This window comes from Cyrtonyx montezumae, unplaced genomic scaffold (genome assembly GCF_038088225.1).
Source record: "Cyrtonyx montezumae isolate F1298 unplaced genomic scaffold, pur_monq_1.0 scaffold_38, whole genome shotgun sequence".
NCBI lineage: Eukaryota > Metazoa > Chordata > Aves > Galliformes > Odontophoridae > Cyrtonyx > Cyrtonyx montezumae.
The window spans coordinates 1,055,530-1,072,630 of NW_027072043.1; the positions used below are offsets into that span (position 1 = coordinate 1,055,530).

The window sequence follows — 17,101 nt, forward strand, 5'->3', positions numbered from 1 at the left end:
TTAGGGATTTGGGGTTAGTCAGAGGTTGGGGTTAGTTTGGGGTTTGGGTAAGGGTTAGTTTTAGGGTTTTGGTTTAGGGTTAGTGTTAGAGTTAGCATCAGGTTTAGTGTTGGGGTTAGGGTAAGGATAGGGGTTTGGGTTAGAGTAGGGTTAGGGATTAGGGGCTTGGGTTGCGTTTGTGCTTGGGGTTGGGGTAGGTGTAGGTTTAGGTTTAGTGTTAGGGTTAGAGTATAGGGTTAGGGTTAAGGTTAGGGTTAGGTTTAGGGGTTAGTGGTTTGGGTTTGTGTTGTTGCTGGGGATAGAGTTGGGTTTGGCATTGGAGTTAGTGTTTGTTTTAGGGTTACGTTTAGGGTTAGGGGTTGTGGTTGGGTTTGAGGTATGGTTAGGTGTAGGAGTATGAGTAGGGTTAGTTTAGGGTTAGGGTTAGGGGTTAGTGTTGAAGTTCGGGTTGGGGTTAGGGTTAGGATTAGGGTTAGGATTTGGGTTAGGGCAAGGTTTACACTTATGCTAAGGGTTATGGTTAGGGTATAATTTTAGGCTTTAGGGTAAGTGTTTAGGATTAGGGTTTGGGTTAGGTTTAAGGTTAGGGTTAGGGGTTAATTTGGGGTTGGGTTGGGCTTGGGGTTAGGGATAGGGTTAGGTTTAGGGTAAAGGTTAGCGTTAGGGTTAGTCGTAGGGTTAGGGTAAGGATAGGGGTTTGTGTGAGGGTAGGGTTAAGTAAGCGTGTCAGGGTTAGGGGTTTCGATTGGGGTAGAGATTGGGGTTGGGTTGTGGTAGGTGCAGGGGTATGGGTAGGGTTTGGCGTAGGGTAAGGGTTAGGATTTGGGTTAGGGTAAGGGTTAGGGTTCAGAGTTAGGGTTAGTGTTATGGTTTGGGTTAGAGGTATGGGGGTTTGGTTGGGGATTGGGTTGTTATTGGAGTTGGTTTTAGTGTTAGGGTTAGGGTTATGGTTAGGTTTGGAGTATGGGTAGGTTAAGGGTTAATTTAGGATTAGGAGTATGCTTAGGGTTAGGGTTTAGGGAAATAGTTTAGGGTTAGTGTGTGGGTGTGTTAGGTTTGTGGTTAGGGTTAGGATTAGGTTTAGTTTTAGGTTTGTGGTTAGTGTTGGGGTTGGAGTTAGTGTTAGTGTTAAGGTTAGGGTTAGGATTTGTGGTTGGGCTTGGGGTAGGTGTAGGGGAAGGAGTAGGGTTAGTTTAGTGTTAGGGATAGGATTAGGGTTAGGGTTAGGTTTACGGTTTGGATTAGGGTTGGCTTTAGGGTAAGGATAGGTTTGATGTTAGGGTTCGGGTTAAGTCTAGGGTGAGTTACGGTTAGGGTTTAGTTGTTGGTCTTGGGGCTGGGTTTGGGGAAGGCTTAGTGTTAGTGTTAGGGTTAATGGTTAGTGTTAGGATTTGGGTTAGAGTTAAGGATAGGGTTAGGGTTAGGTTTAGGGTTAGGGTTAAGTGTTAGGCTTAGAGTTAGGGTTAGAGTTGGGGATGTTAAGGTTAGGGTTAGGGTAAGGGTAGGGATAGTGGAAGGTTTAGGGTTAGGGTTACTGTTAGGGTTAGGTTTAGGGTTAGGTTTGGGGTTGTTAGGGTCAGGGTAGGGATAGGGGTAGGTTTAGAGTTAGGCTTAGGGCTAGGTTTAGGGTTAGGGTAAGGGTAGGGGTAGGTTTAAGGTTAAGGTTAGGGCTAGGGTTAGAGTTAGGTTTAGGATTAGTGTAGTGATAGGGGTAGGTTTAGGGTCAGGGTTAGGGTTAGATTTTAGGGTTAGATTTACCATTAGGGTTTAGGTTTTGTTGCTGGTCTTGGGATTGGGTTCGGGGTTGGGGTTGGTGTTGGGGATGGGGCAGGCTTAGTCTTAGAGTTAGGGTTAGTGTTTGGGTTTGGGTTAGGGTTAGGTTCAAGGGTTAGTGTTTGGGTTAGGTTTAGGATTAGGGTAAGGGTTAGGGTTGGGGTTGTTAGGGATAGGGTTAGGGTATATGGTTAGGGTTTAGTGTAAGGATTCAGGGTTAAGCTTAGGGCTTTGGTTTATGTTACGTTAGCATTAGGGTTACCACTAGGGGTTGGGGTAAGGGTTGGGTTTAGGGTTAGGGTTTGCGTTAGGGTTATGGTTAGGTTTAGAGGGTTAGTGTTAGGATTAGAGTTAAGGTTAGGGGTTAGTGGTTATTTCTTTCCTAATTTTTACCACCTTCCCTGCCATTCAACACTCTCTGGTTTTGAGGAAGGCTTCCTCCATGCAATATAAAATCCTACTGTAAAGAATACATTGAGGAAAATGGATAACACAGTTGCCAGGCTGGCTTCCTGAACAAAGGTAAAGACCTGAAAAGAGTACCTGGAAACCAATCAAAATGCCATATTATCTGTCACATTAGCCAGGGTGTTTAGGCACGGGGCAGGTAACCCAGTCAGTGCACTAAATTAGCTGTATGCAGATATGACTCTGGTGCTGAACATGAGGAGCTTAAAAAAACACCAGCATGCTCTAAGGTACATGAAAACCCTTAGTCCACTTAGCACCAGTTTTACAATGGAGTACAAATACTGCATTGCCCGCATCCTCCACCAATAATTCTCACGGTGTTATCTGGGACAGTAACCCAAGGGAAACCGAGAAGGGAGAGAGTGTCATGGTTTTATGATTTTTGGTACTGGTATTCCACATCATAACAACATGTAGTGCATTTAGAGTTAAAGAGTTATTGCTCCAGATCCATGGATCGTTGATAGTTCCAGGTATACCTGTCTCAGAAGAGAAGAACTACATTCCCCAGAGGACTTTGTGATGCTTTGCATTTTTACATGTTTCCGCTCAGAGGGAAAGATAAAAAGTGCCTGCAGTCACGGGAACACTCTATTTCCTTTGGGATCGACTCAGCAGTGGGTGCTCGCTGCCGTCTCACCTTCAGCGTTAGTATAAGGCCTTCGGTTTATCGGACACTCTCTCATGCTCATTTTATTTGATTTATTAGATTTAATTCCAATTATATTGTATTATGTTGTGTTATTTTGCTTTCCGATATCTTATGTAGTAAATTAGCTTTCCTCCCCAGATCATTGCAGCTGTTTTTTTTTCTAGGCTCATCTCCCTTTTTCCTTTTCCCTTTCCTGGGGCGTGGGTCCATGGGTTCCCCCGCACTACCAGTCATCACGGAACTGGGCCGAACCTGTCTGTAAACGTTGAAAGAGAGAAAGGAAAGAAAAAAAACCTGCACCATCAGTGGCCGAGCGGCTGCCTGATGAGAGCTGTGCGTGGGGGGGGGGGGGAGGGGAGGGGGAAAAAAAAAAACAACGGCACAATTTGAGAAGGAACGGTAACTTTACTAAGTCTAATAAAATTGAACAATCATGGCAGCCAGAGAGGACAGCCAGAGAGAACAAGGGCAGCTCACATCTGGTGCAGAGCTCCGCCCCTCTGCTGCTCCCCAACAGCATTAACTCCTTAATTCCCTGCATGATGTTCTGAGGTGGAATACCAGCATCAAAACCACAAAACCATAACACTTACGCCCCTTCGTAATGAGTATGTCCTTATCTAGATCCTCAAAATAGTCAGTCAGACAGGATGGAGAGGGAGAGACACTCCCTGTAACCCACAGGGGTCTCCATTTTTCAACAACAGTGGCTAAACCATAATAGAGTGACCCCATAAACCCTGGAATTTGACCAGGGATTGTTTGGTCTAGGGGAGTAACGTTCGACCCCCTGCCCCATTTGAAAATGTTCCAAAAGAAGAACATGTTTAATATATATATTATATACATATATAGATATATAATTTTTTTAAGCCTGCCTGGCTCACCAATTGTAGGGCAGATGATTCTGAAGAACAGAATCCAGAGGCAATATTGCAGATGATGGTATATTTCAAAAAGCACTTCATATAGATGGTTGACGCTCAACAGTGACTCTACACGGAAGGGATCTCCAACAAAAGATCCTTCCCTGGTGGTGGTCAGCCCTTAAATGGGGTCTGGGAGAGGTGTAGCCAGACTCCACCCCTTCCAATCACACAGGTATATTACCTTCACCTGTGCCCCTGTGGCTGACTCAGTGCTCCTCTCAGGTAATCAATCAGTGGTTGAGGCTGTGATTCAACAGTTCCCATACACCTCCTCTGTAGAATGCTACTGTCCGATGGAAAATAAGGAGGCTGATGATGAACGCTGTCTCTGGGAATGTCTGTGGTTAATGCTTATTTATATATTATGTTATTTGGCCAAGATTAATTACTCCGCTTTCAGAGATTTGATTGTAAATTTAGCTTCTGTTCCCTGTTCCTGTCTATTTCTGTTCTCCTATCCTTCATATGCAGTTTCCAAACCTGGCATTTTGCAGGTAATGTCTCTCTCCTTACTTCCTTGTGTGGTTGTTTGTGACTGCCAATTTGTCACAAATGGATCCAAACACAATATGTGATCCGAACCGACAGAGAAGCAGGACAATATTCATTGATATACAACACATATGCTGTAGTGCTTTAACAGTGTCTTTAACAAGGCTGGATTGTACACACACCTACAGGAGCCCCTCCCATTGAGTCTCAGAGTGGCACCCGTTCTGTCTCAACTCCTCAAACCACAGAAGTAAGGAGCCTTGGTGGACCTAGATCCACTTCTAGTCCCAGACTTGTTCACAGCTTTGTGTGTAAAGAATCATATGAGCACAGTCTAAGACATAACCTTAGAGAAGGTCACAAAGCTCCAAACTAAGCGTGAGTCTCTTACAGCAGATCTGTGTCTGCAAGGTGTCTGGACAAAAGGGGGAGAAGGATCTCTGCTAAGGTGTGACCTCGTCCTGCACTCTGTTTTGGCGTAAGATGACTGTCTCCTTGTCATGCTTTCTCTTAAGTCCCATGGTCAGTCAGCCCTCATCAGTTGAACTGTCAGTGTCAGTTTGTTTGAAGCAGCTTTGTGATGATTACTGTCTTTTAGGCAGAGTGTTACGTGTGCTGTTTCTCATTGCCTTCCTGTGCAATGTGTGGTGTGCCATCCCCCAGGCAGCCGCGCAGGTGGTCTGGGGTGGGCAGGGGTTGGACAGGACTGCTGGATTCAGTCACAGTTCTGCTGACATTTCCCTTGTCCTTGCAGGCTCCAGTTCACCACCTGCATTCCACCTGTGATCATCCCAACCTGCAGGAGAGCAGCAATGGCCTCAGCACATCCTACTCAGGTAGGGGCTGGGAAAAGCGGGCAGAAGAAACCAAGGGGTGAGGGATGTGAATGCAGGGGGAGAGGGAGGTACTCTCAGGCAGCACGTGTGTGCTGGGGACAGAGCAGAGGCTGGGACTGGACTTTCTCTCCTTTGTGAGCTGCTTCTCTGGGCCTTGTCTGTTCCCAGCAAGGAGCTCTTTGCTTGCAGGAGCCCGTGAATTTTGAGGAGTTGGCTGTGTATTTCAGCAGTGAGGAGTGGGCGCTGCTGGATCCTGCACAGCGAGCACTCTACCAGGACGTGATGCTGGAGACGTACCAGTGCGTGGCTTCGCTGGGTGAGGGTTTTGCTGCCTTTCCTCCTCATTAGGGCACCTTTGACTGTGCAGAATTACCCTGTGCAAGCAGGGCCCAAAATCATCATGCATTTCATTCTTTACAAACTCCACAGTAGCAGAAACAAAAGAAACACAAAGAAGCATGAGTTCCATAAGGGCTGATCGTGCTCAGCACTTTGATAATATCCCGGAGACAGTGCTGACCATGAAACATCAGCCAGGAGGGGAAGGACCATCTCCCTGCAGTCAGCTCTTTTTCTTTTAAAGAAAATATCTTTGCATGTTTTCAGAGACGTAAAAGCAATCTTTGCTCCAAAGGAAGCTGCTGTGATTTGTCCCAGTGTCATTCAGGCCCTTATTTTTATTTCACTGTGGAGAGGGACATTGCAAAGTTGCGGGACAAGCAGCTGTGCCAGAATAATGGAAAAGCTCTCACTTCTCGTATTTCTATTGTTGCAGCTCCACTTCCAGGCCCCAAACCCATGGTGATCTCCCTGCTTGAAGAAGGAGGAGAGCCCTGGATCCCTGATGTGGGTAGCCGTGAGGCAGGAGATGTCAGCCTAGGTGAGGTGGTGGAGAAAAGGAGGAAGTTGAAGCCATAAAAGAGATCTCTGTGGGAGGAGTATTTGGAGCACCATGTGCTATTTCTGGTTTTCCTTTGTCATCCAGCAGGTGCTGGGATAAGAAACCTGAGGAAGGGTCTTCAGGAAGGTGGTGTGGCCAAAAGACAGCACGGTAGCATCTCTGTGGGAGAAATCAGAAGGGATGTCCAAGTGGTTCAGGAAGAAAGTCAAGGCAGGCATATCAATATACAACAGGGAAAGTATCTGTTAAAGGCATCAAGGAACCCACTGGACTTAAGTACAAGTCAAAGGCAGCATGAAGATCCCAGGAGCAAGGATGTGTGCCAGAGGAAAAAGCAGGATCCATGCCATGAGTGTGAGAAAAACTTTGAAATGGATTCATGTGTTGTTAAGCACCAGTGCATGCACTCAGCAAAGAGCCTGCACAAGTGCTCTGATTGTGGGAAGATGTTCAAATGGAGATCCCAGCTTTTCAAGCACCAGCGCATCCATACAGGGGAGAGATCATATAAGTGCTCTGAGTGTGGGAAGTGTTTCAAAACCAGTTCTAAATTGAAGCTGCACCAGCACAGCCACACAGGAGAGAGAGCATGAGTACTCTGAGTGTGGGAGGAGCTTCAAAACCAGTACTAAATTGAAGCAGCACCAGCGCAGCCACACAGGAGAGAGACCATATAAGTGCTCTGAGTGTGGGAAGAGCTTCAAAAGGAATTCTAAATTGAAGCGGCACCAGCAGACCCACACAGGAGAGGGACCCTATAAGTGCTCTGAGTGTGAGAAGAGTTTTAGAAGCAGTTCTGATCTCAAATCCCACAAGCACATCCACACTGCTGACAGACTGTAGAAGCACCCCCAGAATATGAGAACCTTCAGAAGCAGTTCCAGCCACGTTTCCTACCAGCACATGCTCAGAGCAGACAGAGCCTGCAATGCCCCAGACATGGAATAGCTTCAACCAGAGTCACGGCCTGGTTACCCACTGTGGCTGTGTGTGGTGAGGAACAACACAGTTCCCTTGTCCCAAGTGTGGGGAGCTCCAACCACTGCTCCAACCTGATCAAGTAGAAAGGCATCCACTCAGGGCAGGGACCACAGAAATGCCAGCACTGCAGGAAGAACTTCATCCAGAGGTCTGTCTGCATTGAATGTTTCCCATTACTCTTGCGGGGAATGCCCTGCAAGTGTCTGTGCTGCATGAAGAATTTCTCTCAGGGCGGTCTGCTCATTTCTCATGGGAAAGCTCCCAGCGCAAAGACCTTGAGAAAGCTGGAGACCTCAGCATGAGGAAAACCCAGATGCTTCTCCCCCTGCAGGAAGATTTTCCAAAGGAGATGGCATCACTGGAACCATCTGCAGAAGGGACATAACTCAGGAGCTTCAGGTTGCCTTTTCTTTCTAACATGCAATTCTGTAACTGTTCCTGCTTTTCTCCTCTGCTCTTCCTGAAGCAGCTTTTTGATGCCATCTCCTAAGGAAAATCAGCTGTGTACGGATGTTCTGTGTGTCTGTGTGCATGTTCCACTTCTCCATTTCTCATGGGAAAGCCCCCAGTGCAGAGACCTTTAGAGTGCTGGAGACCTCAGCATGAGTGAAACCCAGATGCTTCTCCCCCCACAGGAAGAGTTTGCAAAGGAGATGGCATCGCTGGAACCCTCTGCATAAGGGATTTAACCCAGGAGCTTCAGATCGCCTTTCTTTCTAACAAAAGAAATTCTCTTACTGTGTATGCTTTTCTCCTCTGCTTTTCTTGCAAGCAGATTTTTGATGCCATTTCCTAAGGATAATCAGCCTTGCACGGATGTTCTGTGTGTCTGTGTGCATGCGCTGCTCTCATTAGTTTCTGAGTGCACTGATGAATGAAATACAAGGGTCAGGAGAGCAGTAATTTGGCTCGCTGAAGTTTTCTGAATGTAACCTGTAGTTGGAGGAGAAGGAGATGAATGTAATAGGAAAATTGTTCTGGAGTTTTTTTCAGTGTAGTCTTGCTTTTTGTTCTAGAAACAGAAGACTGCATGTGGATTGAGGAATGGTACAAGGAAGTTTGATTTTGCTTCTGACTCCAGTCCACTGCTTGCTTCATCAGGAGGTATTTCTTTCACGCAAGCCTGCCATTTTTCCTCACAGTGCTTCACATTGCTTCTACTCCTCTTCCCAAAAGGTTTAATCAGGAGCTCAGAGCAGCTGTGAGACACCAAGCTTTGCTTGGCTCCACTAAATCTACGAAAAGCTGAGCTTGTTTCTCCTAAGTGCAGCATCCCATGTTTCAGGAGGTGGTGGGAACAGAAGGCAGTGCAAACACAAGGGGTGCACAAGCAGTTTATCGCCGCAGCACAGAGGTTTCAGAGTGCTCTCCGGTGCATACTTGCCACTTTTCTGAGCTTGAAGGTCTTTGCTTTGACCTTGGGAAGGTGTCTGGAAGAGCTCATGCAGAAGGGCCATCACATTTGCTGGGCTCAGCTCAAGCTACAGTGCTTGGATTGCAGTTTCCAGGAAGTGGAGTTTCTGATATTGGTGAGCTGGTGAAGATAGCAACAGCCTGCCCATGTCCGCTGTGAGTTTCTCTGTAGGTTCCCTGAGCCCTTCCAGCAAGCTGCAAGGAGATGATTCTTGCAGTACGGCAGAGTGCTGCTTCCTCCATCACAGGAAGCAGGGGCCTAGTGTCATGCAGGAGTAGAGCAGGGCCCTGGGGGTTGGAGGAACACACAGCTCCAAGGGAAATGCATGGGGAAGAAGCAAGCAGCTGGGAGGCTTGGGAATCAGCAACAACAGGAGGCAGCAGCTGAGGCAAGAGGTGGGATGATTTACTTTTCAGCTACATCCAATTAATTCCTGTCCTATGACCTTGCTCATGTGTTTCCCCATTCCTTTCAGGTTTCCCCAAGAAGCATTCTGACTATTTTGTGTTTTCATCATTTTGTGCTAGTATTTCTTCCCAAGAGCAGGACTCTACACTTGCTCTTGTTGAACCTCACCACATTCCACTCTGCTGAACTCCCCACTCTGTCCAAACCTTACAGAATGGTGGCACAGCTTTCTGCTCTGTCTCTGCCATGCCTCCCAGCTTAGTACTTTCTGACGGTGCCCTTTGTGCCTATATGCAGGTCACTGATGAAGATGTTGAATAAGACCAGATGCAGCACCAACCTCTGAGGAACACCACCAGCTACACGCCTCCAACTAGGCCCTGCCCCATTGATGACAACCATCTGAGCTCTGCCACTCAGCCAGTTCTCAATCCACCTCACTTTCCATTCATCTATCCCATACTTCCTAGAGCCTCATGGCAAGGATGCTGTGGGAGACAGTGTCAAAAGCCTTGCTGAAGTCCAGGTACACAACATCCACTGATACTGTACTGACCACTCCCGATGACCTTCTTCTCTTCCAATTGCTTGGAGATGGCATCCAGAACAAGTTGTTTCATCACCTTTCCAGGGACAGAGGCGAGGCTGACCAGCCTGTATTTTCATGGCTTGTCCTTCTTGCCTGTTTTGAAGACTGGTGTTACGGTAGCTATCTTCCGGTCTTCAAGCATCCTCTCCCATTCTCCAAGATCTTTCAAAGATGAGAGAGTGTGGCTTGATAGTCACTTTTGCCAGCTCCCCCAGCACTCTTGAGTGAATCCTATTGGGGCCCACTGATCTGTGCGCATTGATTTTTTCCCCAGCCAATCTCTGACCATCTTCTCCTTATCCAAGTGGGAGTCTGCCTGTCTCCAGACTCTCTCTTAGAATCACAGAATAGTTTGGGTTCAAAGGGACCTTTAAGATCATCTATTTCCAATAACTCTGCTGTAAGCAGGGACACCTCCCATTCAACCAGATTGCTCACATCTCCATCCAGCCTGGCTTTGAACGACTCCACAGAGGGGGCATCCACAGCTGGGTAGCCTTGCAGCTTCAACCGAGAGAAAAGAGGAAGCTGTACAGGAAGTGGAAGCAGTGTTGTAACCTGGGAAGGATACAGGGATGTCATCCGCTTGCGCAGAGATAAGATCAGGAAAGCCAAGGCACAGATGGAGCTGAACTTGGCAAGTGATGTGAAAAATAACAAGGGTTCCTTCAGGTACATGGGCACAATGAGACAGACCAAGGACAGTGTTCCCCCTCTGATAAATGCAGATGAAGAACTGGCTTCCTCAGATGAGTAAAAAGCTGAGGAAAGTGCTCAATCAGTGCTTTGCCTCTGTCTTCACTGGTGGCCAGGCTCCTCGTGTCTGCCAGGACCCTGGTCCTACAAGTGTGAGTGAGAGGACCAGATTCCATCCCACTATCACAGTGGAACATGTCTGAGCCAGTCTCTGACCATTTTCTCCTCAACCTACATCAATCCCATACATCAATAACTTTCTCAAGTCAGGACAGAAATCCCCACTTCTCTTTCATCTTCCAACACACTCCTATAAAGTAGACAGTGGAAATTCTTCCTCAAGAAGCTGTTGTCCCATGACATCTGAAGTTCAAGAGACATTTGGATAATGCCATACATAATGTACTTTAACTTTTGGTTAGCCCTAAAATAGTCAGGGAGTTGGACTAGATGACCTCTGAAACTTGCTTCCAACTGTAATATATATTTAATATACTTGTAAAAATCCCTATTTATACCAAATGTAAAAGTCATTATTTTGCTGCTATGTGATCATGCCTAATGGAAAATTAATCTTGAAAACTCAAAGGCAACCCTCAAAAAGTCTATAAAGGAATTGTTATTTATTACACACCTATTACACAGAGATTTTCTTCTATATGTGTTTTGATTTTTGCTTAACATCTAGATTCTGGGGTTGATTCAGCCAAGGCCCAGGGAAGTAATTCGCAGAGGAGGGAAACTCCAGTCCCAGCCACTTCTCTGTCCCCAGCATACACATGCTGGTTGAGGGCACCTCCCTCTCCCTCTGCATTCATATCCCTTGTCCTCTCCCAGCTACTTCACCAAAACCCTAAGTTAGAAGTATGAAGTGTGGCCATTTGCTGCTCTCCTGTAGGTTGGAATGATCACGTGTAGAAGGCAGAAGTTGAACTGAGCCTGGAGGAACAAGAGAAATGGCAGTGAAGCTGTGAGGGAACGCAGCAGGCCCTGTCCGAGCCCATCCCTCCCCAGCCCTGGACCCCCAAGTCCTTGTCATCATGATTGCTCCCAAGGACTTCCTCCCTCAGTCTGTACAAACACCTGGGATTGCCCCACTCCAAGTGCAACACCATGTAATGATTATTTGGATTAAAAATACTTCCTCTCATTGTCAGCCGTAATCATTTATGCCACACATGCTGAACTTTTATAGTTTTATAGTTTGATTCCATAAAGGAATTTCAGCAAGGACACTATTATTAAAGGCACATCCACTAATCAGCTGAGGCAAGCAGCAGCAGCACAATGACTGTTTTTGTCTGACTCAGCTGCAGTTAAAGAAACTGAGCAGCGATACATGAGGAATGGGAAAAGGGACTTTTATCGTAAGACTGAGTGGTGAAGCAAGTTGAGAAATTCATCAAGGACAGCCTGTGCTAACTGGGTGATCGGGTATTTGACTGGAAGCACGCCTGAAGGGTACCACTCCCCCAAAAAGAGTTGCAGAAAACTGTTAGAAAACGGTACACCCACCCAACAGGAGGTGCAGGAAAATAACCGGTTCATTGAAGAACACTCTGAATGCAGCCCCCAACACACAAACACACCAAGCCTCAGTGCAGATTGCAACTGCCAGCACAGCAGCCTGCTGAAGCACCACCTCCATTGATCACTGAGGGAACACCTGATGGTCTACATGGCAAGTTTTTTAGATTGCACTACTTAAATCCTCTGGCAGATATTCATCCATGCTCTAAGGAATGCAAGTAGCCATGGGCTTGTTTAAGGGGACTAAGGGTCAAAAAGCCAAGTGGAAAGGTACTTGGTGAAGGCGACTGTTTTGTTCACAAATTCACCTACTGCTGATGTCACCTAAAAGGGATAACGGCTCACATTCCTCAGGTAAGGAGGTGCAAAACTAGAAGGAGTTAACTAGATGGTACTACACCTCAGATACTTGAGATGGTAAAAAGAACGAGCAGCTTTCTTAATAATAAATAAAAATAATAGAAAACTATTATATAAAAATGTAATACAAAAATAATAAAAAATACTTAAATTATTTCTTCATCTGATGAGATGAAGAATGTCAGATGTGTATCTGACAACACCGTAGCCAAACCAGCCTGAGACAGTCAGATCACCACTGACCAATGCTCTTGTAACTTCAGCTGAACCGTGTAAGCTACTTCATGCCCTGAATAATGCTCAAGGTAGTAAATAACCAGATGGATACTCCAGTCTCATTGAGCCGTTGTTAAAGTCACTATTTTTTACCTACATCTCTCAATACACGCATTCCTCCTTCTCTCTTCGCAGCCAAATGCCCAGCATAGCCGTTTCCACCCCAACTGCCAACCAGCCAGGGACAGAAACACCTTGCAAACCATTCCAACTGTTCCTCCCTCCCCTCCCCTCCCCTCCCCTCCCCTCCCCTCCCCTCCCCTCCCCTCCCCTCCCCTCCCCTCCCCTCCCCTCCCCTCCCCTCCCCTCCCCTCCCCTCCCCTCCCCTCCCCTCCCCAGCTCCCATCCCTGCTGGCAAAGCTGAACTTTCTGCTGTCTGTTTCAGCCTTCTGCCCACCCCACCTGACAGCAGAGGGCCCGAAGGCTCTCGCTGGCTGCGTGCCAGCTGAACTTATCTGCACCAATAATGCCTCGCTGTCTGCATTCTCCTACTCGCCCACCAGGGGGCTCTTTTTCCCATCAAACTGAGCACGGAGTCTGCGTTTACTTCCAGGGGACGTTCGCAGCAGTGGGTGCCCTTTGCAGAAGTTTGGCACACTGGTCTAGACTTTATTGACACGCTGCTTGGGCGCGTTCTCGGCTCGTCCTCAAGTCAGCCCACAGCCTGTCAGCTTTTCGTCATACGTTACAGGAGCCCAGTGCTGGAGCAGCGGCAGATGCGGGACGTGCTCGGGGCCCGCAGCTGTGTGCTAAAGGCATCTGCAGCTCCTGGGACAGCAGGAACTAAACCCCTGGGACACGTTCGCACAGCAGAGACAGCCCAGTCCCGTACTTCAGGGCTGACACAAGCCACAAAACGAGCGAGCCGTCAGCCAAGCGCTAAGCGCACATAACGTAACGCTGACAGGGCCGCTAGAGGCAGACGTTGCCCGCTGGGTCCCCAAAGGGCACAGGGAGGGAAGTGGCAATTCCCCGCTTATTAGAGGCTTTCCATTCTGTCCCGCAAAAGGAGGCACAGGGAATTTTAAAGCTTACAGGAATCCACGCGTGCAGAGCTGCACAGCAAGGTCCTCTCGTGCGGACCAGAGGGAGAAACGCAGTCCCAACTGCACAGTATCACGGAGATGCAACCGGGCAACCGAGCGCGCGGACCTCCTGTGCTCATTTCCTCTCTGTCCCAGCTCCAAGCTCTTCCTGTGCCCCTCTCTACCGAACCCGGGCTGCAACACGCTTGCAAAGTGTTTCTCCCGTCGTTGCAGCCCAACTAGCCTAGCAGTCAAGCGATGGAGCCAGGACCAGTGTCTCCATGCTGTGAAGAGCATCTGCGCAAAAGTAGAAGGAGTTAAGTGGGTGGTACTGAAGCTGAGAAATCCAACAGAGTAACTCACCCCCGGTCCCCTTCGTTCTGCATTTCTTGCCATTATATCATGGCCTTTGAATGATCCGGCTCTGATCTTCTTTGCTGCTGTTTTTTGTGGGCAATCTCACTGCCAATGCTCAAACCTCTAACATTGTCTACATTGCTCAGGTTTTAATAATGACCTTCTGTTCTCCCTTCTTGATCTGGGAATTTTTTTTTTACATAAGTTTTGGAGTGTTGTACCAAAGGGACATACCTCAGAACCCATGATACAAGATAAGCTTCTGTCTGTGGTTAAAGAATGGGGTATGCATGTTCTGGAGAGATAAAAGGAGAATCTGACTGGCATGTTAATTTGTGCACTCTCGTCCCTTGGGGAGATGGCAGACGGGGCTGAGGGTTGACCAAAGGTAAGGACTGTAAGACATACATCTGCACCCAGAACTGTGCAAGAAGGAGCAAACTGATCTGTCAAGAAAAATGGGAGAAGACACTGGCCTGGCAACTGCTTTGTGGATTCTGCTTACTTGGAGAAACCAAGTGAGAAGGACTTTGTCAGCTACCTAGAGGATGCGCTTGTGAAGAATGTGAGCCTGGAGGCAGCGGAGGGACTCAGCATTGGGAACCAGGAGATATAAAAACTTGTTTTTCTTATAGCAGGCACTCATGGTTGCAGAATGCCCGCCATTGCAATCACAAATTAAATCTTTTCCACAAGAGTTCCAGTCTCTGAACAATCAATTCAGGTATTACTCACACTTTTTTTTTAATCATCATTCTTTCAGTTCCCTGCACTATGATCAACAGCAATTATTTCCTGTCTCTACCCACTGTCCTTTCTTGTCTTTGCTTTCTCCATTTCCTCTCTGTTCCCTCCTGTGCCTTCCTTAACCTTTGCCTTTCCCAGGCCTCTCTCTCTTTAATTTTTTTCCAAAGTTTCATCATTAAAAACTGGCTCAGCACTCTTTGGTCTTCCACGCACCTGTCCTGTCTACAAAAGACCCCATTCTAAAATTTGATTTTTCCCTCTAATTCCTCCAACCAGTCTCGACTAATTAAGGACTCTGGTGCCCCTGGTAAATACAAAAACCAAATTTCAGTCTCCTCTGCAGCCCCAGAGGCTTCCAGTGCTAATGGGATATTGGGTTTCCTAGATCTCTGCAGATAAGGACATTCTTGCTTCCAATGTGTTCCTGCCCAACCTCCAGGTAACACACCATTTCACAGCAGGAGTTTGCAGTGTCTCTGCCCCAGGATCTTTCTCTGAGTGCTCTGGGAGCCGCCCAGGGAGGGAGGGAGGAGGGTGGTGACAATCGTTTCTTATTCCAGTCTTCATCTATCTTGGCTGGTGCAAACTGCAACCATCACAACAGTCTGAATAAACTTTAATCTAAATACACTTTATGATGGACTCCTCACATTGCTAGGTAATTGAGTCTGCCAACTCCCTCAAGCCATGGTTGTACACCAAATTCCTCCAGGGAGAGTCATAACCAATTCCCCCAACAAGATGGGAACTTTACTTGTTTTTCCACAGACCCCCGGTTTCCACAAGTTATTTTAATCATTTTAAGTATACTGAAAGTATCACACATGCATTCTTTTTTATAAACTTATATATCGGTTCTTAAACTAATGTATTAATACCTATTGGTAAGAAAACCAACCTATATCACATGTACACAAGGTCCCAAGTACCCCGAGGGCAGTTCCTTCTGGGTGGCCTTACAGTCTGTAGATAAACACCAGCGAACATCAGAGCAGGCCCTCGTACAGCAGAGAGGTTAACCGTGCTTATACCTTCAAAGGAAGACCTAACAGAGAAACCAGGAGAAGTGGTTAGGACAAGAACTCACCCAGTTGAAGGGAGATGTCCTCGAGAGCAGGGCAGCCGGCGATTGCCTCTTACTGAGACATGTTCGCGGCTCAGAGGAGTTAAAGGAACGCAAGGACAAGAACGTAGGGATGCCTGACGACATGGATGTGCAAAATGTCCCCAGCAAAGGAAGCAAAGATAGCGCAGAAAGCCTCATTAGCGTTACAAACACAGCCCCGCTCCCTCCCTCCTCTCTTCCTTTCTCCCGGGAGCTGATGTGAGCTGAGAATGAGCTGTGCCACCTGGCAGCCGGCTCGGGGCGTGCTCGCTGTGGCACCTGAGCCTGTGCTGAAGCAGCGAGAGCCTGGCTGGAAGCCATCCGGGCAGCACCGCGGTGGCAGGAGGTGCGCCAAGGCCGTCCTGCGGCCAGCTCCGGGCTGAGGGCACTCGGCATCCTGTGCTCTGCGTGACTCAAAGGAGCCCGGTTGCCTGCAACAGAGCTGGGAGCAGCCTGCTCTGCACCCAAGGTAGGTGCCCTTAGAGGATCGTGCAGAGGTGCACACACTGCCAGCAGCACCGGGTGGGACCTTGGTCCTGGCTCCATCTGCTGCCCGGTACGGCAGCTTTGCTGGGCCAGGCGGTCTGCAACGACAGGAGGAACACTTTGCAGGCGTGTTGCAGCCCGGGTTGGGCAGAGAGGGGCACAGGAAGGGCTCGGAGCTGGGACAGGGAGGAAGTGAGCGCAGGAGGTCAGCGTGCTCTGCTGCCCGGTTGCATCTCTGTGATACAGCGCAGCTGGGACTGCATTTCTCCCTCTGGACCGCACGAGAGGACCTTGCTGCGCAGCTCTGCACGCGTGGATTCCTGTAAGCTTTAAAAACCTTGGTGCCTTCTTTTGTGGGACTGAATGGGAAGCCTCTAATAAGCGGGGAATTGCCACTGTGTCAGCCCCTGAAGTACTGGGGACAGGGCGGTCTTTGTTGTGAGAAAGTGTCCGAAGGGTTTTGTTCCGGCTGTCCCGGCAGCTTCAGATGCCTTTTGCACACAGCAGAGGGCCCCAAGCACGTTGTAAATGGAGCACACTTGAATTTCAGATCTTCCACCTAGTGCCGTAGTGACTTGTGGAAACAAAATCTATAACCCAGAGTTAGGTGATAAGGCAGGTAAGGTTATTCAGCACTGTGATCACACGCCGGGTGCAAGAGGGATATCCCCACCTGACTTGCACACTGAAGGGAGAAGTGACTGAAAATTTAAGAGCATAAAGCATAAATAGTCATAAAATCTCTGAGAAGTGGGAAGGATTATTACAGTTAACTCCAAGAAGTCGTTTCCATAAGTCCTGCCTTGAATTCCTTGGGATGGGCATGCGCTGTGCCTCCTGGTGGTGGTGGGTGGGGGTCCTGAAGATGAAGGCCTTAGGGCTTCCTTGCTGTGCACTTTTCACCTCGCTGAAGTTGGAGATGCTACTCCAGCTTCTCCTGGGTTTTATCTGCAGTTTTGTGGTATCAGCTCATTCCAGTACACCAATCTATCATGATGCTTCTCAATATCAGTGCCCTCCTTATTGTTCTTGCTCAAGATCCCTTTCCACCCTTTTACACAATTCTTAAGTTT

The 17,101-nt window shown here is 47.9% G+C and overlaps 4 protein-coding genes across 4 annotated transcripts in view; 3 read left to right on the forward strand and 1 right to left on the reverse strand.

The window, feature by feature from the left end:
* LOC136054526 (zinc finger protein 773-like) overlaps positions 1–7,365 on the forward strand; it is a 62,124-nt gene extending 54,759 nt beyond the window's left edge. The window contains 5 exon segments of the mRNA XM_065745819.1: positions 5,072–5,153; positions 5,343–5,469; positions 5,929–6,033; positions 6,139–6,649; positions 6,651–7,365. Of these exon segments, the coding sequence (XP_065601891.1) occupies positions 5,130–5,153; positions 5,343–5,469; positions 5,929–6,033; positions 6,139–6,649; positions 6,651–6,897 (1,014 nt within the window). The 5' untranslated portion in view covers positions 5,072–5,129 and the 3' untranslated portion in view covers positions 6,898–7,365.
* LOC136054543 (zinc finger protein 621-like) overlaps positions 1–17,101 on the forward strand; it is a 98,980-nt gene that overhangs the window by 54,629 nt on the left and 27,250 nt on the right. The gene's annotated exons all lie outside the window — the stretch shown is intronic.
* Positions 1–17,101, reverse strand: part of LOC136054544 (zinc finger protein 707-like) — a 130,411-nt gene that overhangs the window by 33,605 nt on the left and 79,705 nt on the right. The gene's annotated exons all lie outside the window — the stretch shown is intronic.
* LOC136054532 (zinc finger protein 22-like) overlaps positions 16,004–17,101 on the forward strand; it is a 198,112-nt gene continuing 197,014 nt past the window's right edge. Inside the window, exon 1 of the mRNA XM_065745823.1 lies at positions 16,004–16,011. The gene's annotated coding sequence lies outside the window, so the exon portion shown is untranslated. The remainder of the gene's footprint in view (positions 16,012–17,101) is intronic.